This window comes from Sinohyriopsis cumingii, chromosome 16 (genome assembly GCF_028554795.1).
Source record: "Sinohyriopsis cumingii isolate HCF-2022 chromosome 16, ASM2855479v2, whole genome shotgun sequence".
In the NCBI taxonomy this organism is placed as follows: Eukaryota; Metazoa; Mollusca; class Bivalvia; order Unionida; family Unionidae; genus Sinohyriopsis; species Sinohyriopsis cumingii.
In genome coordinates this window covers 34930618-34955864 of record NC_142976.1, presented here as the reverse complement: position 1 = coordinate 34955864, position 25247 = coordinate 34930618, and the positions used below count along the sequence as shown (strand labels likewise).

The following is a 25247-nucleotide window of genomic DNA, read 5'->3' as shown; positions in this document are numbered from 1 at the left end:
ATAACCATATATCGTCGCACACTCATTCGTACATATTTGACATGAATGACTATGTGTGACTATACTGGGAAACATACAAATATATATCAATTATGGATATGATTTTAAAGTTTTCTATTCAGAGCTTTTAATATATCATTCCAGCTGGTCTAGAAAGAATTTCTTTAATGATAATTTAAAAGAAGCAAGGGATGTTGAATTACGTATCTTCATTGGTAAGGAATTCCATACAGTAGGTGCTGATAAAGAAAATGAGCTTTTGTAATGATTGGTTTTCGACCAAGGAATCTGGAGATCGTTGTTTGTCGTCGATCGGAGATTACGCTCAGTATCTGATGATCTTAGTTCAATTATGTTAGAGATATAATCAGGAGAAAGACCGTTTAAAGACTTGTATCTCATGATTCCTTTAAAATAAAGAATACATTTTTGTATAGGTAGCCATTTCAGACGTGAAAACAAGACATTTGAGGGAGTCATAACAAAAGTTTCAGTATTATTCGGGCTGCCCTTTTCTGGAGTCTATCAATTCTGGACAGATTATAATTTGATGTGTTTCCCCATATGGTACAACCGTAATCTATCAGTGGTAGTATATAACCTGAAAAATAAATTTCAAGTGATTGTGGAGGTAGAAATTTTGAAAGCAATTTGAATAGAGTTATTCTTTTGACTACCATTGCACATACGTGATCGATGTGCGCATTCCAGCTGAGGTGTTGATCAATGTAGATACCAAGAAGTTTTTGATTTTTTACAATAGATACGTCTAAGCCATTTTGAGTTAGAAGTAAATCCATGTTAGTAGATAGACGCTGCCTTGTTCCAATTGTCATACATTTCGTTTTAGAAATGTTAATATGCATTTTGTTTTGATGACACCAAACTGATATATTGTTGAGGTCGATTTGAAGTTTATTTTTAATGGAGTCTAGAGATTTATCAGATAAATGCAATGTCGAATCGTCAGCGAAAAGATCTGTGTTAGCGTGCGCTGGATACAAGGCTAGGTCATTGATAATTAGTAGAAAAAGAAGAGGCCCTAATATAGATCCTTGAGGAACACCACTTAAGATATGACTTGGTTCGGATATATGTTTACCCGTGCAAACAACCTGGTGTCTGTTTGTAAGATACGACGTGAACCAGGCAACTGAGTTTGGAGAAAACTTGTAGGCTGAAAGTTTTTTAATGAGCACCGACTGGTCAACTAAATCGAATGCTTTTTTAAAATCAATGAAGATTGCACCAGTAAGTTCACCTGATTCTACTGCTAGTAGCCATTGGTCTATAAGTTTTGTCATTGCAGTTTGACATGAATGATTCTTTCGAAAACCTGATTGTGATCTATGGAGGAGTTGGTACTTGTCAAGATATCTGAAAATATGCTATGCATCACTTTAAAGCTATCAACCCAATAACTGCACGTTGTTGGAGGCAGAAGTTTGCAAACTAGCTATTGTGTGAATGACGTCACTGTTGTGCAAATGATGTTACCGACCAATCAATCAGGAGACAGAGAATATACTAGTTATCACTCTGTGATCAGAGGCTAGGTACAAAAGAATACACATACTGTGTTTGTACACCCACCCACCCCACTGCTCTGACTCCTCGATAGCAATAAACACTTACTAGAGGAATTCACAGACTATCGCATCACGTTTAAGGCTGGGAAATCGCATATAATTATGAAGTACCATCTTCAAACAATGGGGACAAAACCCACCAGAAATCCCCCCCCCCCCAAAAAAAAATCAACAACAAAACTAACAAAAGCCACAAAACAACAACAAGAAAGAAAAAACAACTCAAACAACAACAATAAAAAAAAAACTCGTAGTACTTTTTACCCATTAAGCACCGTGCTGATATGACTTTCAAACCAATCACAGAAGTTCAGAGGGTGTTTCGATACACCCATTAATTATGCGGCTGACGTCAGTGCCTATACCAATTGGGAGAGATTTCAACAGTTACCGGCCTATGATGTTGGCTTACCTATATACGTTGGGTACAAGTGAAACCAGAGAGAACAGACTGGTCTCAATCAAAACTGATTTATAACAGGCGTTACAATAAATGATCGAGCTGTAAATTTCTTTAAAAGGTAGATGAGTATGTGTTTATTTGGGATGAATACAATATTTAGTGCTTGCGTTACTGGGCATGCGGAAGTTGTTGTTTTTTCAACCTCTGAAAACGACGCACCTTAACAGCAGGTGTCAACCTGATGTTTTTAATAGCTGAACGTGTACACATAACTATTACATACAAATACATATATGCAATGACGGCTTCTATTACATATTAAAAGCTGATATCGAATTGCTTTTTTACTGTACATGGACCAAAAACAATGGGCCATCACACGGTTACGTTGTTAGAGTTTGTTTTAAAAGCACAAAAGGTAATGTGATGCAAAATGTGCACAGACATGCTTATAAAGGGAAATATGTATTGGTTTTCTATACATCAATGCGATTTACATAACCTGTTGTCATTTCTTTTTTTACACACGTGAAGGCCTTTATTATCAATGTGGCTAATTTAGCAGGTTTGTACAGTGTAAACCTTATTGACTGTAATTTTTCATAACCAATCAATCTGTACAAAGACAATACACTATATAATCAATGTGTTGATTGCTATACCTTACACGCATTATTAAGATCAATTCACACTGGGATAAGATGCAGCGGCCTATTTCAATTTGAGTCGAAATTCATCGTAAACTATCAACAGTGGTTCCTCCATTTTATTTTTGTATTTTTTCATTAGGTCTGAAGAGACATTTGCACAAACAAAACCAGCACCCAATAACGCGACAACAAAAAGCCCCCCCCCCCCCTTAACAAAGAGATCTACTGATTTCTATCAAGAAAAACAGTTAATAGCGTTATGGACAGATTGGAAAGCTTACTTTTGCCTTAATTGTATAGTGCTTCTTATATAAATCATGCACTAAGCTAGATAATTATGTACCGAGGTAGACAAAGTGCTTCTTATATAACTCATGCACTAAGGTAGATAATTCTGTACCAAGGTAGACAATTCTGTATCAAGGTAGATAATTCTGCAGTAATAAAGCAGAGAACGTGAGTTAAATGCAAACATTAATACATATATATAGAACGTGAAATACATATCAGAATGACTTATTTTTGATTCACTTGAAGCATGATGCATTAGCAAAAATACTTGGCCAAGAACAAAATTGTTTTTTTTTTTTAATCTAACGCATATGAATTTTATGTGTATAAATGTACACTGTGTTTTAAAAAGTCGACATATTATTTAGCATTTAAATTTACTTTTTTACTTTTTGACATCATCTGACGGTCTTGCGGAGCAAAGCAAAACTGGTTGTCATAATTCGCTGTGACCACTGAAATCCTGTTTAGTACATTATACAGCTTATCAAGAAATATTTGAAAACAAATATGTGTCACGCCCATTAATCATCAACATTAACTCATTCTACTTCATGCCTCAGCATATTGCAGCACAGCAAAAAACTTTATTACCAACTCATGTCTAAAAATAGACACAGGAGACGACGTACAAATATGAATTATTAATGGTGGTTGGGTAGAAAACGGAGAAAGTTTGCGTTTAAAGATCTTCTGATCAATATTTTAGACGTACAAAGTAAGATAAACTGTTGTGAGTTTCCATGGGAACAGAGAAAATATTTACTTGCTCCGAGTGAATAACTGATATATTTCATCGAACTGGTTATCAACAATGAGTTTTCTTTACTGGCCAACAGAAGCGTATTAAAGGGTATATGGCGCCCAAGGCGAAGATGATGCCCCAAAAGACCAGAATACGAAGCCCACAGGCCCCAAACCCAGGGGTTCTTGGGCTAGTGCCCTCTCCCACCAGCTAGGGGTTTTAGAGGAGCGCTTTGAGCCGCCAAGGATTTTCCTGCAATTGAATGCCTATTGGTGGCTTTTCCTGGCATCTAAATGTTATCATTTACACAAGACAATCAAGCATCATTTTATTCATGTCTGTCATTTCCACATTAGGCCCATTCATTTCACCTCAAACATATTGCTGTTAAGCATGTACAGAAACCATAAATTTTAGCAAAATCGATTTATGTATGGACTGCTTGTTTACAAAAATATATTTTCCCCATATTCTTTCCCATAAATCCAACTAGTACTGGTTGTCTGACGGATTCGAAGTTAGACGCTTATTTTAATTGACTTCTGCCCAGGCGATGTCTGGATCCCTCACACTCGCTGTGCTGAGAAAGCGGATTAGCGGGGATTTTTTGGGGTGGGTGGGTGGGGTACAGATGGAGAGAGTAGCAGTTTTTTTCACGAAGCATACACTGGCAGCAGAAATGTTTTCAAATTCTTGTTATAAGGGTGCGTTATGTAATTTGCTGAAAAGTCGAGAGTGAAGATTAATAAATTTACAAACACATTTTTGGTCAGCTGTTTATGAGCCCCAAGACCTCTGGGGCCCGGGGCCCGGGGAAATGAGTGAAAATATTTAAGATTCTTACCCACAAGATAAAACATATCCATTTTTCATTCTGAGCAAGAAATTTGTGTTAGTTTTTTTCAAATTTATTTTTTAATAAAATTATGCTCAAGATTATTTGCAAACATTACGCATAACAGATTAAATTAGCAGATTTCTTACTATCGTTTACGCGGGGGCCCCGAGTGGCCGAGTGGTCTAAAGCGCTCTTCGTTACGGATCACTGCCATCTCACCTCTGTTTGTGGCGGTTCGAGTCTAAGATTCAGCCAATGTGGGTACGTGAGAAAGCTTTCCAGTAGCTTCTCGTGGGTCGGTGTTTTTTCCCGGGTTCTTCCTCCACCATAATACTGGCCGCCATGTATAGCCTATCGTGTGCTGAAAAATGGCGTTAAACCCCACAACAACAACAACAACTATCGTTTACGTTGTGCTGTGTGTTGTGTACATCCGCACAGAAAATAAAAGTAGTAAGTTAATTCTCCTTCTATGCGACCATAAAATTACCACTAGACAAAAAAGACGTGTCTTTAAAAGTTTCCAAACTTTCGTGTTAATTTTATCCATATCTATTGACAGGCAGTGAAAAATAATTTGTATATCACTCCAGTGAATTATCTAGGTTATGTCTCTCAGGGAATCCAGCAATCCACGGCCTACTTAGATTAAATATATTAAACACGAATATTAATTTATTGTATTAATGTAATAATAACATAAAATAACTGATAGCCAGTTTTTCGGACCATCAACATTGTCATCAAACATCAGTCATGAAAGGTGGAAATTGGAACAATAATGAATACCAAATTTTCCTATCTGAATAGTTGAATATATTGGACTAATAGTCCATGTTATTAAAGGTATCAAATCCGGTCTCTTGTCTTTAGTATTTATTGAGACTGGCCACTCCGGGCCATATGCACTGAACAAATCTGAACGTAGTCCTCTAAATCTGTTTAGGATTTTAAAGTAACAATCACTTATATCAGCTAGTTTTCAGGATTGAATGTAACGACTATTAAGACGTTTGATTTTATTGTTATGTCAGGAGCTTGAATTTTGGATAATTTTGCAGGTTTGAAGCTGTTCCCTTCTAAAATAATTTAATGTTCGATAGTTCACACTTTTATTTGTGTTTAATTTTTTTTACAAGCTGCTGTAATATAACTAGGCAGTTAAACATATTTGAAGACAAATTCTATATTTGATTATTCTCACAAATATTCGAATTGGAATCGATGGATATTAGTTTTTGATTTAGTCTAAATATTTGTTAAATATTCCGTTCATTAGATGTGCTGAATGCAAATCATATAGAAAAATGTAATAATTGGCACCAGAATTTCGATTACAGTAATTGCAGACAGTAAATTCGACATTTTGTTTTCTTCAGATAATCAGTTTCGTAACTGATTAATCAATTACCCTGACATACATAAAATTATACTGACATACATAAAATTACCCTGACATACATAAAATTATACTGACATACATACAATTACCCTGACATACATCAATTACCCTGACATACATAAAAATTACCCTGACATACTTCAATTATACTGGTATATGTAAAATTACCCTGACATACATCAGTTACACTGACATTCATCAATTACCCTGACATACATCAATTACACTGGTATATGTAAAATTACCCTGACATACATCAATTACCCTGACATACATCAATTACCCTGACATACATCAATTACACTGGTATATGTAAAATTACCCTGACATACATCAGTTACACTGACATACATCAATTACACTGGCATATGTAAAATTACCCTGACATACATCAATTACACTGACATACATCAATTACCCTGACATACATAAAATTACCCTGACATATATCAATTACTCTGACATACATACATTACCCTGGCTTACAGCAATTACCCTGACATACATAAATTACCCTGACGTACGTACTATTACCGTCTTACATCAATTACCAAGGCATATATCAAAAGGCCTAATACAAACTGAATTTCATCTTAGTGACACTGTCATCAGCATAATTATCATCATTATTGTCAATAATAAAAATAACACATGTAGCTTATGTTTTTACAGGGTAAATTAAATATAAAAAACATATGACACATTCAGATAGTGTTAAACCCAATGTCCTCGTTTTGAACGCAATACATTCTTGATATTTGCTAATTTCAGTATCAATCCTGCGTCTGGTACCGTGTTACTAATGCTAACCTAAAGCATCACTCCTCCCAGACGAATGAAATCTAAATAAACTATCAAAACCATTTATCTCACCATATCTGTTATCTTCTTTCTCATCTTTCACGACGTTATCCCCTCCACACATTTCCGATGAAATATATTTAATGTTATTTTCATATACAAATCCTGGTGCAAATGAAGACACTTCCTAGGCCTAACAGCTATAGTGCCGATCAATACCTTATTCGTTCTTTCTTCGGTATCCGGGTGTGCAACAAGCTAATACCTGTATCACGTGACTACTTATTATTATGGCTTGTAAATATATGGTCCAATAAAGGTGTATTAATGGCAGTGCGGAATTCGAATGTGTTAGTAGTACAGGTGGAAATCGTGACGATATAAATAACAAACAATGTAGTAAAGCTACAATCTGATACCCTCTTTTAACTATTTGATACGTCATTAGCATCACACCCAAATTTATGTACAATTAACACTGAAGATAAAGTTTCAATAAAGAAAGATCTAATTTGTTTTTGTAATTGAAAATAAATAGATTGGGTCGGTTTTGCAATCACAAGCCATCTTTTGTTTTCTCTCCCAAAGAGGCGGGGCAATAAATATACCTTCTCCTCCCCTCGAACTCTGATAATTAATTCCAAATGTTGACAGCAAGAGTAACGTGTTCCTTTAAATTGACAGAATAAGAAGGTAAAAGAACAAACAACAATGACATGCTAAAAATATGGAAACTATGGATATGCCGACTTCTATTCCAATCTCACACTTTCATTTATATCCTACACGTATACAGACGGATTCTGAATTTTAAATTTCTTTTTCTTTAATTGATCTGCGGTGTTGTTGCTTTCTTTTTATGCTATATGGAAAATCAAGTGACCAAGACTATACCTCTCTGGTTTGTAGACCCTTATATATATATATATATATATATATATATATATATATATATATATATATATATATATATATATATATATATATGTGTGTGTGTGTGTGTGTGTGTGTGTGTCTATATGAAGCTAGCAGTCATATGGCAGACTGCTGTCTATAAGGAAGCTAACAGTCCTATGAGAGACTCCTGTATATAAGGAAGCATGCAGTCCTATGACAGACTCGTGTCTATAAGGAAGCATGCAGTCCTTTGATAGACTCCCGTCTATAAGGAAGCAAGCAGTCCTTCGATAGACTCCTGTCTATAAGGAAGCATGCAGTCCTTTGACAGACTCCCATTGATAAGAAAGCAAGCAGTCCTATGATAGACTCCTGTCCATAAGAAAGCATGCAGTTATATGAGAGACTCCTGTTTATAGGGAACTTAGCAGAATGTCATAAGGCAGTCACTCCATTTTTAAATGCTAAAACTGAAATATGCTATTGATTATCGCATGCATATCACTCTTCATGGGATCGATGAGTGTATTTTATACAACTTTCAAGCCAGAGTTAAAATAAATTTCGAAATTTTCTTGATTCAATATCTTCGAAGTTTTTGATGACGGTAATCTTAATCAAAATAAATATTCCTGAGAAATTTTGACAGTTTTCGTTTGAGGGAAAAGGTTTTAGTGAATGCCTGAGTTTGACGAATATTTCAAGGTAGGCATATCGCAAGATGTAGAACTCTTTTAACAATATTAAGAATACACAAAGAGTTGCGTCCCATAAACAGCGTACCTTTGCACGATGATCCATATAACTTATTAGATACATCCATGCTAATCAACGAACTGTTTGTATCTGTCAGCCACAAAATTTAAATTTGTGGTCAGAAAACACACGATACAATTTATTCTTGAATCAGTGTCCAAATATTTAGAATAATACAAGAAATTGACATATTTATTAAATCGACCACTGGTACCTAATACACGAAATTGACATCTTTATTCAATTGACCATACCACTTGTACCTAATATACAAAATTAATATCCTTATTCAGTTGACCATAACACTGGTACCTAATACACGAAAGGGTACCTAATGAACGAAATTGACATCTTTATTAAATTGACCATACCACTGGTACCTAATGCACAAAATTAATATCTTTATTAAATTGGCCATACCTCTAGTACCTAATACACAAAATTAATATACCTATTCAGTTGACTGTATCATTGGTACCTAATTTACAAAATTAATATCCTTATTCAGTTAACTGTAGCAGTGATACCTACGAATGCTGGCAGGTGGAAATTGATCGGTCAGCAAGCCAATGGCGTGTTTTCTCATTTTCCGAATGGAAAATCAAATTAGACAGTCCTGAACTTTCCTGGAATCTAAATGCTAAGATACAGTTGAGTAGGAAATGATGGATATAATAATGTTTGTAACTAGGCGTGACAGAGCGGGTGTGGATAAAAAAAGAAAATAGTATCCGTTAGAAAACAAATTAATAAAAACCCAAACGATACTATGTAAGTATTGTGGACCCACATATCACACGCAACAGAGCCGGACCGCAAAAGGATTCCACAGAGCCAAAACATCTGGTCCTAAGACCAAAATTATGTTTTCCGATTGGAAAAAATGTATGGAAATCATCAATGGAAAAATATGACAGTAGCGGAACTATACAACCTCAGATGATGCGGAAATGCGCACCACTGATTATCTCAAACGAAAATATGTACCTATAAACATAAGAATATTGGTGGATATAACTTTTTAATACATATAGTGGAAAACATCGATGATGACATATTTAAATGAAATTGTGGTAGCACCACGAACTGTTACTCATTAAATTTGCATTTGAAGACCATAGTTCAACGGAATGTGGACGTAAACTCGACAAGAAGAGAGATATAAACAAGCAAGCAGCCAAACGGAAAGAGGACTGTAAAGTTTTGTTGTACAATATGATTTAGTTGTAAGACACATTTGTGACTATCAAATAATAGTTTCCAGATTTAAAAAAATAAAAAGCTGCACATTGTATCCTAGTCACTAGCACAGTTTAATGCTCCAGTGGACAGAGACATTGCACAGATATTTATTGAATTGAAAATCTACGACACTGAACACTGTTAATATGCTGCTAAACACTTTTGATAAGTACTGTCAGATTTGACAGTAAGGACACTTTTAACAGATGCAGATCACTGTGTCATATGAAATAGTGACAAAATCAGTTTGACTTGGTTATTTAGACAGAAGACAGAAACAGTTAAATGCAGACTCTATTCCTGGAACTTAACACAAAAGAGTATTACAGCAAGATCAGTTTATACATGTAATGTTTAATATCAAATATGAAAATCATTGTGTGTAGAATACATGTGCTTTATAGGGAAAAAACCCAGTCATATAATACATGTGCTTTATAGGGAAAAACCCCAGTCAATCAGACTAATGATAATAATTTAGCTCTATAAGAATTTATTAGAATCTGTAATAAGTTTAAAATATCATAAAGGCATCAATGTTGGAAGATAATAGCTACAAATAAATCAACATTATATAATAACCGAATTTACTCGTTTAAATAAAGCTTATTTTAGCCTACAGCAAGACGTATAGATCAAAACTGGAGATAATAGATTGAGCTGAGTTATTTTAAGTCCAATGATTTTACAACTAAACGATTACTGCAGACGGGGAAATGGGATGAATAGTAAAAGTTGAACAGAAGAAGGATTAAATTAAAGAATCATGTCTTGTCCGATTCGTATTTTAGAAGCTCGCGTTCAAGACAGAAGCGTCCGTTTGCGTACACTGTTAAAATGTAAGTTGAAAGCTACTGCTGGACGAAAAGGCTATAATAACTCAATCGAAAACACCACAGTACAGTTTCAACAATATATTTCACATTTAAAGGTCAGACTAGAAAACATTCTCGATAATGCTGGCATTATTCTATTACCGCGTGATGTGATGTAAACGGTAAACGGATATCACTGTTTGTTAAGACAGCTACCGAGTGGTGTGATGCAAACGGTAAACGGATATCACTGTTTGTTAAGACAGGTACTGAGTGGTGTGATGCAAACGGTAAACGGATATCATTGTTTGTTAAGACAGGTACTGAGTGGTGTGATGTAAACGGTAAACGGATATCACTGTTTGTTAAGACAGCTACCGAGTGGTGTGATGCAAACGGTAAACGGATATCATTGTTTGTTAAGACAGGTACTGAGTGGTGTGATGTAAACGGTAAACGGGTATCATTGTTTGTTATGACAGCTACCGAGTGGTGTGATGCAAACGGTAAAGGGATATCATCGTTTGTTAAGACAAGTACTGAGTGGTGTGATGTAAACGGTAAACGGGTATCATTGTTTGTTAAGACAGCTACCAAGCGATGTGATGTAAACGGTAAACGGATTATCACTGTTTGTTCAGACAGCTACCGAGTGGTTTGATGTAAACAGTAAACGGGTTATCATTGTTTATTAAGACAGCTACCGAGTGGTGTAATATAAACGAAAAACGGGTTATCATTGTTTCTTAAGACAGCAACTTCAACGACGTGGTAAAAATGTCATTCCAACAGCTGATGAATAGCTATTAATTTTTCTTTTCGGCACAATGCCTACATCCTTCGTAAAGTATAGTTTCTTTTTCTTTTCTCGTGTTTCCGTTGTCTGGAATGATTACAAAGTAATTAAAATTAAAATAAAACAAATTAAACCCTATCCCCTGCAAAACAAAATAAACCGTCCTTATTAAGGTCTTTATAAAAGTAGCAAACCAACGCAACATATATTGCTATGCAAGGGAATTTTAATTTAAGTATGGTCCAGAAAAGTTTATTCTCGTGATAGTCTGTACTGAATCAAGAGGACAGCACCTTTCCTGGAGGGTTAATTGAGACCATGCCTTGATTCTTTTGGTTTCATGCAAGTGGAAGGCATACCAAGAGAAAGATCATATCAAATGCTAGAGGCGACTTCCAAAGTTAGTACCAAAGGGTTCCATGGTGGAGTTGGATTCAGTTTTGAACATGAGAGCAGACTACGTTAAGATCAAGAAGATTTGCAGAATCAGAGGGAAGGGTTGGGTACTGTTCCTATCTGTTCCTCAAATCGCCTTGGAAGTGTTTTGAGACGTAAGGTCGGCTGTTGTAAATTAGGTCATCATAACTTCCCCAAGAACGTAGCACTTTTATTTGTATTGGTCTAACAATGTAATAGCTTTGAAAGTGGTCTAATTTCAGAGGTCACATATGTTGTAAAAAAAAAAATAAATGAATATGACCAAGTGCTGCCAATATTAGGGATGTCTCATTTATCGTGTATCTTTATTGTACAACCGGATTGAAATTATCCACCGATTTCTTTATTCTCCCTCGATTATCCAAACATCATATGAGCCTCAAAGTGGAACGTCTTTACATTATAGGGTAAAGCCTACTAATTATATTAAGTATCCAACGCCACCACAAAGGAACACGTGTCAACATTCTCATCATTAATGATGTTGTTGCTGTTGTGGGGTTTAAAGCCATTTTTAGCACACGATAGGCTTTGCATGGCGGCCAGTATTAATGGTAGAGGAATAACCCGGGAAAACCCCGGGAAGAACCACCGACCCACGAGAAGCTACTGGCAAGCTTTCTCACATACCCACATTGGCCGAATTCTAGACTCGAACCCACGCAGACAGAGGTGAGATTGAAGTGATCAATAACGGAGAGCGCTTTAGACCACTAGGCCATTTGGGGCCCCCATCATTAATGAAGGATAATACAGTACTAGTGCACTGACTGTAATTGAGGTGTTGAGAAACACAATATGGACAAAATCGATATTTAAGTCTGTAGTTATATTTGATTGGGTTGCCTGTCATGAGACTGACATGACTGGTGTCGAAATCTTTTATTATCTGTCGATGATTGAAAATATCGGACACAAACCGTGGCATATGTGAAAATCCTTTTATTATTCCAATTGTTCAGCGGTACGGCACTACAGCATTTAATCATATTGCCAATTTTGCCATTACAGCGCCATTGCCTCCATTACGTGCAAAACGTCGAATCTGCCAAATCATTAAAGTAATATAGAATCTTGAAAGATATCCATTATAACCAAATAATATCACGTTTAATCAAAATAGGAGCCATATAATTTCTACCTCGAACTGAGAAGTTCTGTCTTATTCCATTTGTATATGAAGTAATCTGATGTTGACAGGAGGCGACATCCGTGGGTCAACCGATTTTAGTCGAAATCTGTAACACAAGATTTGATGACAATACCGTTGTAAACATAAGAAGCCAACACCACGCTATATTGGATACGGTACGTAATCCTTATGTAATTCGCAATTCTCATTTTTTGTTTGATATGATGCAGTAATCGGCCTTGCATTTATGAATAATTTTTCTTTAAAGGCACAACTGACGTACATTATTTTTTTACCTGTCCCTGTTGAATGCTCATCAATTTATATAGAATTCCTCAACACCTGGGTTTGTCTTCAGCCTAAATGGATTCTTTTAAGTATTCCAGTGCACCAGCTCAACACCAATATTTGCCCCAGTCTTATTTTTATCCATTTTTTTTCCGATTTGATTTTAAAATGCGGGCCAGCCTATTTTTATTTCGATTTGATTTTAAAATGCGGGCTAGCCTATTTTTATTCCGATTTGATTTTAAAATGCGGGCCAGCCTATTTTTTTCCCTTTCGAGTTATTTTGTGCTCCGCATGCGAATGTTGTTGTTATTAGTTGTCATTAACAGAATTTGTCGAATGTATCAGGTCACTATTTATGGAGCACAAATGAAAAAGAATGGAACCACTACAGACTTCGGTGACTGAACAAAGGGATGGTACCTCTTAATTTTAAACTGAGTATCTGAAACTCACTTAAACCTATGATCTTGATTATTTCAAAGTACGGTTTATGTCATATAGCGTTTTCAACAAACTATTTACTTCCTTCCAAACTTTAGCCAAACTAGAAGAACGGTGAAATGCATGAACAGCGGCGGCATTTTGGGGCTTTAAATAAATAATTTATTTTAAATTCATTGGCATCGAAAAATGATTACAAGTGTTAATTATAACTTCATAAATAATTCTCTTTGTGTGATAAATGTACCTTTCATCCAAATGTTTCATTTCATGTTCTATTCTTTTATGCAGCATTGATCACAGTATTTAATATAGAGATCACATAGATGGTGAATGTGACCCACACTGTGGTAAAATATTGAGTATACAATTATTTCAACCTTCAAAGAGTCTAGCAGAATGTAGCTTTACCATTTTTCTATAATCCCGTAGCTGTATGATTTTCCTAACTTCATAGATTGGATCTTTTGTTTCATTTGGCGATGAGCGGTTTCATCCTTACCTCATACTATAAACATTGGAACATCGTAACTGTAGGGCAATAGAGAACCGAGATGAATATATTGCCAACGATCAGTTCTGTGGTCTCCCACACTGATCAGTAATGCACAAAACTATCTAGCTGATATTATTATTTTTATTTATCAGAACAATGATCACAGGCTGATCCAGAAATGGACTGAGAAAATCAGACAAAGAATTTTTCAGTTAAACATTATAATTTTGTGATAACCAATAGAGAAATTGACCATTTCAAGAAAACTGAACCACCTCTTTTCCAAATCAATCTTCTCATTAACAAAGAAACAAATTCTTCATCTGCTGCAGACGCTGGACAAACATTTTCAGCCTTAAATAGGACTTCCTCTGCGACTGTTCAGTATCTGTAGACCATGTTTTATTAATTCCAACAACCCTTAAAATTCTACAAGACCAAACCTGAAATGCAGGCACACCCCACCCCCTTATCCCAAACCCTTTAATATCATGGCTGATGGGGCTAAGTCATATCATTAGCCTCTGCGTAAGTGTGCTCCAAGTGCAGGGCATCATTCTTCCGCCTGACGCAGTTTTCCATTTTTCGTCTTTGGCGATTTCGTCCTTAATAGTAACAAACATCTCTTCTACATGTTCGTGCAGGTGCCGCTCTTCCAATACGGATATAGTCACGTGGATGAACCATGAACCGACGTTTTCCCGCCTCCAGGCTTTGTTTCCTTGAAACCAACAAGAAAAACTGTTGATAAGTTATACATACAAGAGTCATCATATATCATAAACATATTTTTGACCTCAAAAGGGAAATAACTATAGAAAAAGGTTCAAGAAACGCACAAGCAGCGACATAACGTTTTGCGTCTGCTGATGTTATTTCAAAATTATCTTCCAAGTTGAAAGGCAATTAACGAGAAGCTGGGGGTTATTAGTACACATTGGAATTATCATACACAGTACATGCACGTACGTTTTATTGGGGCATAGCTCTGGAAAAGCAAAACAGAATTGGAATTCATGACTCGTTGATCTCGTGCCAATTATATGGGCTAAATGTCAAGTCAAATGACCTATTGAGAACTGGCAATAAAATATTGTTTACAAGCGATTCCAATGGACTGCTGACCGTTCGGATTAAGAAAACGTACAGCTGTAATACAGTTACTTGTCTATAGTTTGTTACCCGATTTCTTGCTGACTGAACTCCTTCTCACACCTGGACATTTCTTTGGAAATAACATGTACAAATTCATCTTGTTATAACTTCTAACTCTTTTACACTAGTTTTGAAACAAAACTCAGTAGTGACTGACCACTGTTTTCAAGTATGTATAAGAGTTATCACAACAAAAATCATAAATGGTGAAGAAGATCATATGTTAATGAGGGAGTCGGAGACTACGAAACGTGCTAAGTAAAAGTGCTCTTGTCTTTTGTTTGCGGTGGGGGGGGGGGATATCAATGGGATAGGGAAAGTGGATCGCACTAAATATAGTAAATTTATTTAACGTATAAAAGGCATAGTTACATTAAATAAAGGGCATATTCCAGTACCTGCTAATTACACTACAGGGCATATTCCAGTACCTACTAATTACACTACAGGGCATATTCCAGTACCCTACTAATTACACCACAGGGCATATTCCAGTACCTACTAATTACACTACAGGGCATATTCCAGTACCTACTAATTACACTACAGGGCATATTCCAGTACCTACTAATTACACTACAGGGCATATTCCAGTACCTAATAATTACACTACAGGGCATATTCCAGTACCTACTAATTACACTACAGGGCATATTCCAGTACCTAATAATTACACTACAGGGCATATTCCAGTACCTACTAATTACGCTACAGGGCATATTCCAGTACCTACTAATTACACTACAGGGCATATTCCAATACCTAATAATTACACTACAGGGCATATTCCAGTACCTAATAATTGCACTACAGAGTATACTCCAGTACCTACTAATTACACCACAGGTACAGGGCATATTCCAGTACCTAATAATTACACTACAGGGTATACTCCAGTACCTAATAATTACGTTACAGGGCATATTCCAGTACCTACTAAGTACACTACAGGGCTTACTCCAGTCCCTAATAATTGTACTACAGGGCATACTCCAGTACATAATAATAACACTACAGGGCATACTTCCAGGGACGTCATTTCAACTTTTTTTCAGTGAGTGGGGGCAAAACTTGATTGGGGGGGGGGGGGGCAAAACTTCAGTCATGCAAATATCAACGCGCTGGCTCAGGCTGAATAACATATTAGAGAGATAGTAATAGCTGGGGCGTCATTTACATTTTTCGGGGGGGGGGGGGGCAAAAGTTTATTTATCTAAATATTAACGCGCTGGTTCAGGATGAATAACGGATTAGAGAGAGAGTAATAGTAGGGACGTTAGTTAAGTGTTTTCGGGGTGGGAGTGGGGGCAAAACTTGACGGGCTTGTTAATTTTCGTATATAGGCTACACCAATTTTACAGCACACGCAAAATGCCCCACCCCGCCCCCTGCGAATAACGTCCCTGCATACTCTAGTACCTAATAATTATACTACAGGGCATATTCCAGTACCTAATAATCACACTACAGGGCATACTCCAGTACCTAATAATCACACTACAGGGTATACCCCAGTACCTAAAAATTGTACAACAGGGCATACTCCAGTACCTAATAATTACACTACAGGGCAATCTCCAGTACCTAATAATTACACTGCAGGGCTCACTCCAGTACTTAAAAATTACACTACAGGGCATACTCCAGTACTTAAAAATTACACTACAGGGCATACTCCAGTACCTAATAATTGTGCTACAGGGCATAATCCAGTTCCTAATAATTACAATACAGGGTATACTCCAATACCTAATAATTGCACTATAGGGCATACTCCAGTACTTAATAATTACACTACAGGGCATACTCCAGTACCTAATAATTACACTGCAGGGCATACTCCAGTACCTAATAATTGTACTACATGGCATACTCCAGTACCTAATAATGACGACTTTACAACATATATGTAAAGATAATTTGATATGAGGCTCTTAGCTGACATTAAATGGAGAACACAGCCAAGAATAAAGAAATAAAAATAAAAAAAACATGAAATAATGAACAAACAAAAAAAAAAAAACGAGACGTTGAAACACTTTCTAGGACAAATATCTTTCCCAAAGTCAGTTATACTAGATTCGAACAAATGTGTACGGCCTGATGGTTTACTGCATAACTGCACGATAAGGGGGGGGGGGAGGCTGGGAGAACACTAGCAGAACTTCCGGGGCCAAAAAGATCCATTCAAAGGTATCACAGTTCATCACAGTACAATCAGAACGGGGGGCTCCGAGTGGCCGAGTGGTCTAAAGCGCTGTCCGTTACGGATCACTGCAGCAGCAGAGAGGGTGAACAGACCATAAAATTCCGACAAAACAAATAAAACAAACAAATAAAACATCTCGTAGAAAGGTCCAGATTTTACAAATGAACTTTCCTTGAGATGTTTATTTTTGCAATGACCGATTGTGCTAATAAAACCTCAGTTCGAAATAGTAGCTGAAAAAATAAAGTACTCTACGTGTTTATTTATTTCTTGTTTATTTTTTTGACGACCAACGTTGGTAGGTACCCTCTCTGCTGCTATTAATTTACCACCATACCAAGTTTGATGAATATTTCTCAACTCGTTCTCGCTGTCGTTTTTCCTCATCTGTTTCATCTTCATCTGAATCTTCGGAATTTGTTGTATGTTTCAAGTAATATTCAAGTTCTGATGGTGGTTTTTCTATTTTTGGATTTATGTTCTTTCTGTGTTTATAATATATCATCAAACTTCTGTATCGATCTCCACCGCAATTTTTGCAAATCTGATATAATCCTCTAACGCCGTTGTTACATCCAACACATCTTCGTGGACCAGCATGAGGATTTTTCTTTATAAGATAATTATGTTTCTTGCAATATTCTCCACGGCACCTTTTGTTGCATTTATCTGTTGTTCCTTGACGTAACCACGCACAGTTGTTCATTATATTAATGATATCTATTTAATTAAATTTAATTTTATCATCACCCCTCTCTGCTGCTCCTCTTCTGCTGATATTAATTAAATTATTATGTTATAATAAAAATGGTACATCCAGAATCTCATACTGCAAGAACAGCTCGAGAACGATTAGAAACAATTAAAAAATTTCTTCCTGTCAGAGACTCATTTAGAAAAAATCTGCAAGCGCAGCAAGAATCAAAAGTTGAGTACGAAGAAGACACTAAAAAACTATTTAAACCCGTCACTGTAGCTACTAAGAAAGCTGCATCGGCTGTTGAAAAAACTATATGGGGAGATATTGCGGAGGAAGATGAGAAGAGGAAAAAGGGTATTTTTCCGGTATTAGAACAAACTGCAGTACAGGCTGAAAAAACAGCAAGAAGAACCAAACAAACAAAAAAGATTTTACGAGACCTTCCAACTGACATAGCTGCGGCTCAGCCTCCACCTGTTGATGAGGAAATACTTGAAGGTATTGAAGAACTTCGTACTGAAGTCGCCGATGTGAGAAAAAAACTTGCATCTAAATCCAAACCAGCAGGAGAAAACGTAGAATTAATTGCAAAATTTAACGAAGGAGTTGTTGAGGAAATTAGAAAAACTGAAAGAGAGAGATTACCTGAAGCAATATTAAATAGTTTATCTAATAAATCTAGTATTTTAAAACCCCGTTATGAAAAAACAAATGATGATAATTTCATTAAATGGATATATCGCGTATATTACAACAAAAAACAAGCTAGAGGTTCAGAATTTGAAAGACTTAAAGAAGAAGTAAAAAGACTTTATAGAGAGAGAGGGGAACAACTAGAACAAGGAGAGTCCTCCCAGTATCAGCTTCCTCCACCTCTGCAACAAATAGAACAACAACAATCTTCTTCGCCACAACAAAGGTTGATGTCGGAAATTAAAAAGGCTAAAGAGTCACTTAAATCATCCTCCTCGAAGAAAATTTCTGCACCTTTACATAAAATTCCTTCACATTTACGTACAATTTTTGCACCGAAAATGACATTTACACCGACAGGTTCACCACATGGATTTCGAGAAGGTTCACCCCCGGCCACCACTGAAGTACCTACTCCGGTAATGCAACCACCACCCCAAGATGAACCTAAAACAGGATCTGGTTTATGTCATGATAATATCATCAATGACGTGTCACGGTTAGAAGTTCTCATAGGAGGAAAACGTGCCGGAAATAATTCACCAGAAATAACCAATGAAGCAGCTGATATTTGTCGGCGACTATTTCAAGGTGGCATCATGGATATTGGCGTTTACCGAGAACTTATTGATGAGCTCGTTGATGACTAGTTGTTAGATAAATGGTAAATAAAATAAGATGATTGTGCATGATAATCATCGTAAACCCACACAGGTTAGAGCGGTAAACTCACGATTACCAATCTATGAAGCAATTTACGGAGATGGACTTGGTGATGTCATTCGAGGATTATTCACGAGGATAGCTCCAAAAGTAGCACCTGTTGCAAAACAATTATCGATGAAGGCTATTGATATTGTTCGTGATAAAGCTCCTGGTGCAATTGTCAATGTTGCTGGTAAGGCGTTCTCGGCGATCAAAGAAAGATTATCACGATTATTGCGACGAAAACAACAACCACCGGTGAAACTGGCAAGTACTGAGGTGATGCCCGCAGATGTTAGTAAAATAATAAATCAGGCTGCAAATCAAAAACTAGCGGCGATATCTGAAGAAGCAGAAAAAAATATAACAGCAAATTTAATAGCAGGAAGCGGTCTTCGTCGACGATGATTATCATTTGGAAAAATGGTAACTATAATAAAAATGTTCAGGCGCGAATCAGACCCAGCATTTGATATGGAGGCACCTGTCCTTAAGTACGAGTCAGTACGTGATTATCAGTTTTATTCTTATGACGCAATACAACCAAATCATCAGGGGAGAATCGAATTACAGGTTCATGATACAAGTAGATATTTCTTGCCCGCTGAGGCGTTTATTGAAGTAGAAGGTAGACTTGTAACGAATGTTGTAGCTAATACGCCATATGATGCTAATTTGCGTGTTGGTTTTGTCAACAACGGGATTATGGCACTGTTTGATAGCGCCACATACATGATTGATGGAAAAAATATTGAATCAATTCAGAAGGATGTCGATGTTGCTACAACAATAATTGGTCTAGCCAGATATTCTGACGACTTTACAAGATCAGCTGGTCCAACAATGATGTTCGCTAAAGATATCACCGACAACGCTGATCATATCAGGTATGCTAAAATACGGACACCGCAAGATACTGCAGTTGATCCACAACCAGTTGACTTTGAACACGCAACCAGACCAGCTGCTGCTTTTGATATTGTAAAAGGTGATAGCGCGACTTTCAACTTAGGATTTGCAACACGCCAAGCGGCGCTGTCAGGAGATAATAGAAATTTTTCGTGTGCAATTCCATTATCTCATATCTTTGGATTTTGCAGAAATGTTAGAAAAGTCATCTTTGGAGCTAAACACACAATTGTGCTCGTAAGAAAAGGTAATGATAATGATGCAATCTGGCGAGGTGGTGGTATTGCCGATGGTAAAGTAAATATATCAAAACTTTCATTGTGGATGCCAGTAATGACTCCATCTATTACTGAGGAACAAAAATTACTATCTTTTATGGATCAAGGCGGTAAATCATTGCTATCATGGTTAACAGTAACCACAGATGCTGCTCAAAGCAATATTAATGGTTTATTTACATGGCATATAGCATCACAACAGGGTGTTTCTGCACCACGACATATTTTTATTGCATTACAAAATATTAACCGGATAAATAATCAACAACGTTCACATATGATATTTGACAACCTTGGAGTTAATGAAGTTTCTTTACGGATAAATGGACATCAAGAACCAGCCGAGGATATACAACTAAATTTTGTTCAAAATCATGTAGCGCGCGCATATCATCGTTTAATGTCATTCATGGGACGTGATCAAAATATAGATACCGGGTTGCAAATATCACAACTAGATTTTACAGGTCTATATCCGATTTATTATTTTTCACTAGAACATCTTGATTTATCCAAACAATCTGTTGTTGATATACACTTTCGAGCCCATGTTACTAACCCTCCTCCTGATATACCCGGTCCACCAGTTGTTCCCGGCTTCTACAGAGCGATCGCGGTCATACTTAGCGACAAAGCCATGTTACTTGAAGGTGGTAGTGGTCGAATGAGGGTCGTTGATGCACCGGTGGAAAATCTTTAATCGTGCTATTTAGAAAAATATTATTTATATAAAAATGTCGTATAGTCATGTTAATGTTACTCTGACCCCGGGTCAGGTAAAAAAGCTTCAATCAAAAACCGCCAACAAATGCGGAACTAAAATATCACTAAAACGAGATCAGATTAGTGGTGGTCCAAACAAATTATCGTTGACAAATAATCAGATTAAACATTTCAATAAAGCCCTAGAATCAAAAACTGGAGTTCAATTTCATCTCTCCTCGAGCGCCATCAAAGACATGGTTAAAACGGGTGGTATATTTCCACTTCTTGCGGCCATTCCGGCATTAATAGCTGCAGCTGCTCCAGCCGTAGCAAAAGCGGCCGCGTTAGGTGCTGTTGGAACAGCCGCTGGAATGGCACTAAAGAAAGCAACAGGGCGGGGATACAAAAAAAAGGGACGCGGTCTAAGATTACCGGGATCTCGTTGGGGGAGAGGCCTAAGGCTTCCAGGGTCATTTCGTTAAATGTTCCATCATCAAATTTTGATTTACTTGATGCTGCTAAAAAATTAAAAATATCCGCCTTTAGAGGTGTTTTTATGCGAGATCAATTACCGAAACAACCAAACAAACTAGAAACAGGTATTATTAATCTTGACAAACGTTCCGGACCTGGTACTCATTGGGTATCATACGCGATTGATCCGCGTGGAATTGTTTATTTTGACTCGTACGGGTTAGCTCCACCTGTTGAATTTATCAAGTATGTCGCACCACTCCACGCAACAACTAGCGGTTATAAAGTTTGGTATTCAACGCTACCCACACAAACAATGACAGATCCGCCAATATGCGGCCGTGAAGTAATTAATGTACTCGACGCAATATCAAAATCATCCAAGCCGCCACATAAAGTCGTGCACGATTATACAAGCAACCGATTTGTTGCGCGTAAAGCATTTTAAACAACGGATCTTATTATAATGGTTGATATTTACGGAAGATCTTCTACTGGTAAGAAAATAAAATCCGACGTTGATCTGTCAAAGTATGCGACTAAAGATGACCTCGCTGATATTATGAACCTTGCTGGAGTTGACCCAGATGAAGTTGTTATTTTTCAAGATCGATATGGTAAACTAAAAACCAGCAATATCAGATGGAATGATATAGTCCGGCGAGTACTCGGTGCAGTTACGGATAATATTCCCGTGTTTACTGATAGTGGCAAAATCAGAGATTCAAGTATGTCACTTAAAACCATCAGAGATGAAATTGTAAAAAGTGTTGCTAATCGCGTGAGAAACACCGGTGACACAATGATGGGTGAACTCAGCATGAACGGAAACAAAATAGTAGTTTTAAAAGATCCAACATCTGACGAAGACGCAGCAACAAAAAAATACGTCGATGTCAACTATGGCACCGTGGACGGTAAATTATCCACGCTACGGGCCGAGTATGACGTTCACACGGGCGCGTTTACAAGGCTTCGAAGAAATTTTCAGAAAGCCGATGATGCCATAAATAAGTTCTTTGGAAATCCTTCCGTCATTGACATGAAACTTTCTGATATCAAAAGTAACCTAGACACGATCAAACGAACACAACTAGACATCGTAGCGGGAATTCCTGAGATTATCAATAAAACCAATCTGATTAAAATTCCAGCTGAAATAACTCCCGGGCATATCACAAACATCGTATGCACGGTATCATCGGGATTTGCAACATGGTCAAAACAAAATAATACCATCAAATATACCGCAACAGTCACTGGCGTGTACAGGCTGTCTGTGTTTAGTGCTGCAAAATTTTACATATTTACAACGTTTCCATGGCGTCATTCCACCGACAGGTTTCCCGGGGTTGTATCTGTTGTATTAAATAGCGGAACCGAAGAAGTATTTATGCTGGAAGCAACTGATAAGGAATTAACCGCAACATCTTACTGGTGGTGTTTGGAATTTGTAGCTGAAACACCTCAATTGTTTACTGCATAAAAATATATGGACGGTGCACAATACAGATACAATCAAGCGCGTGAATGGCAGGCTGCGCTAAAAGATCAAGTCGATCAATATACAGTAAAAGTAAAAAAATATCGACGACGATTGGTTATCGTTGATGTGATTGTTTATTCAGTATCCGCTGTTGTTGCTGGAACCGGTGTAATATTATCAGCGTTGACAACGATGGCACCAGTAGCTGTAACTGTTTGTATTTCGGCAGCAACAACTATTGCAGGTGTGCTTGGTATCATCACAAAAAAAATATGTACTTGTACGAACGAAAAATTATCCGATTACAAAATAAAATTACATACAGCGACGGTAGCATACTCGAAATTATCCTCGTTGTTATCAGCGAGTCTCAGTGATGGAATTATATCTGATTTCGAATTTTCAATGATGACCAAAATATACGATGAAGGTATTAAAGATACAAGTATTAATAATGACAGAATTACTCCAGCAGATCGTGACCAACACAACTCCGCCAAAGATAACAATGATCTCGGTAAGTTCAACTAATCCTGAATTTAGTATTAACTTTCCTACCGCAATTCCAGTAAAGGAAATAGCATTAGCTCAATTACGGGTATATTACAGCTGGCCCAATATCAGATCAAAATCGTTTCATGGTACACCAGCAAATAATTCGCTTGTATTTACTAACAAGAACAAATCCGATGGAACACCTGACTGGGTTGTTGTTGAAATACCAACCGGCAGTTACGAGGTCGAACAAATCAGTGAGGAATTTGCGCGTAGAATAAAATCAATAACGGGAAAGGAATCAAAAATATCAATTAATGTTCATGAGCCGACGTTGTCCTCGACGGTTGAAATAAACTCGCCTGATTATGCCGTTGATATTTATCAATCTTCAATCAGATCAGTGCTAGGATGGCCTGAAATTCCCCCGGTGTATGAAGGATCACCAGAACCGAAGTTAGATGAATTTCTTACGAACGTGAGTAATTATGCAATCGGATTAAATTATCTTGATGGAATCAGCGCTTATGATTACGCTGTTTCAATTGTTTTTGATTATGAACTTTCCTATAAAATAATTACCAAAGAAGTAATTGAATCAATAAGTAAAAAATTTAAGGACGAATATCAGGCTCGATTTAAAATTTTACAGAATTTATTTTCTAGTATTACACAATTTTACAGCGATGATGTAAAACAACAAATCATTGAGTCAATACAACATTTAAATAAGGTTATATCAGATTTTCATGATGCTAATACAACAATTAATAATAGATCAGTCATAACAGTTGTATTTAATGGTAAAAAAACAGGTTCAAGGTTAGCAGATTCTTATGATGATTTATTTACCAATCATTACAAAAAAACCTCCGAGGAAGCATTAAAATTTACATTACCAGAATTTGACACAACTGAGTTAAAAAAATCTCTCAATGATCTTATCAACGAAAACTTCCCTAAAATACTCGATGCATGGAGAAAACTGCCACCACCTTCAACTGCTCTTAGATATGATAATGATCCACACGGCGGCGGAAGACACGTATCTCCGCGGATCGTTAATATAACACCGACGGTCGCGGTCAATCTGGTTTGTGACGTAATCGATGGCAGCTATCAAATAGATCTCGGAAGATCAAATCAAGCTCAACAAGGATACATCCTGTACACGTTCACACCACAAGTTCCCCCTGGAAATTTAATCGTGCAAGAACCAACTAATCCCGTGTATTTGCGGTGTCACAATAATATGTTAACACGAATCAATTTTAAACTCACAGACCACCTTAATCGCTTAATTGACATACGTGAAGAAGAGCTTGTAATAAATCTGTATGTAAAGTCGTAAAGACTTTTGTCTTAAGGATTTCTGTCGTAAGGACTTTTATCGTAGATCTTCATGTGGAGGAGGG

General features: G+C 36.8%; 2 protein-coding genes across 3 annotated transcripts in view; both read right to left on the bottom strand.

Moving 5' to 3' along the window:
* LOC149780198 (choline transporter-like protein 2) overlaps window positions 1-6947 on the bottom strand; it is a 136984-nt gene extending 130037 nt beyond the window's left edge. The window contains exon 1 of the mRNA XM_089936951.1: window positions 6792-6947. Coding sequence (XP_089793077.1) covers window positions 6792-6843 — 52 coding nt within the window. The 5' untranslated portion in view covers window positions 6844-6947. The remainder of the gene's footprint in view (window positions 1-6791) is intronic.
* A 7203-nt stretch (window positions 6948-14150) lies between these two features.
* Window positions 14151-25247, bottom strand: part of LOC149780197 (caspase-3-like) — a 47895-nt gene continuing 36798 nt past the window's right edge. For both annotated transcript variants that reach the window (XM_089936950.1, XM_089936949.1), the window contains exon 7: window positions 14151-14744. In XM_089936950.1, coding sequence (XP_089793076.1) covers window positions 14533-14744 — 212 coding nt within the window. In that variant the 3' untranslated portion in view covers window positions 14151-14532. The remainder of the gene's footprint in view (window positions 14745-25247) is intronic.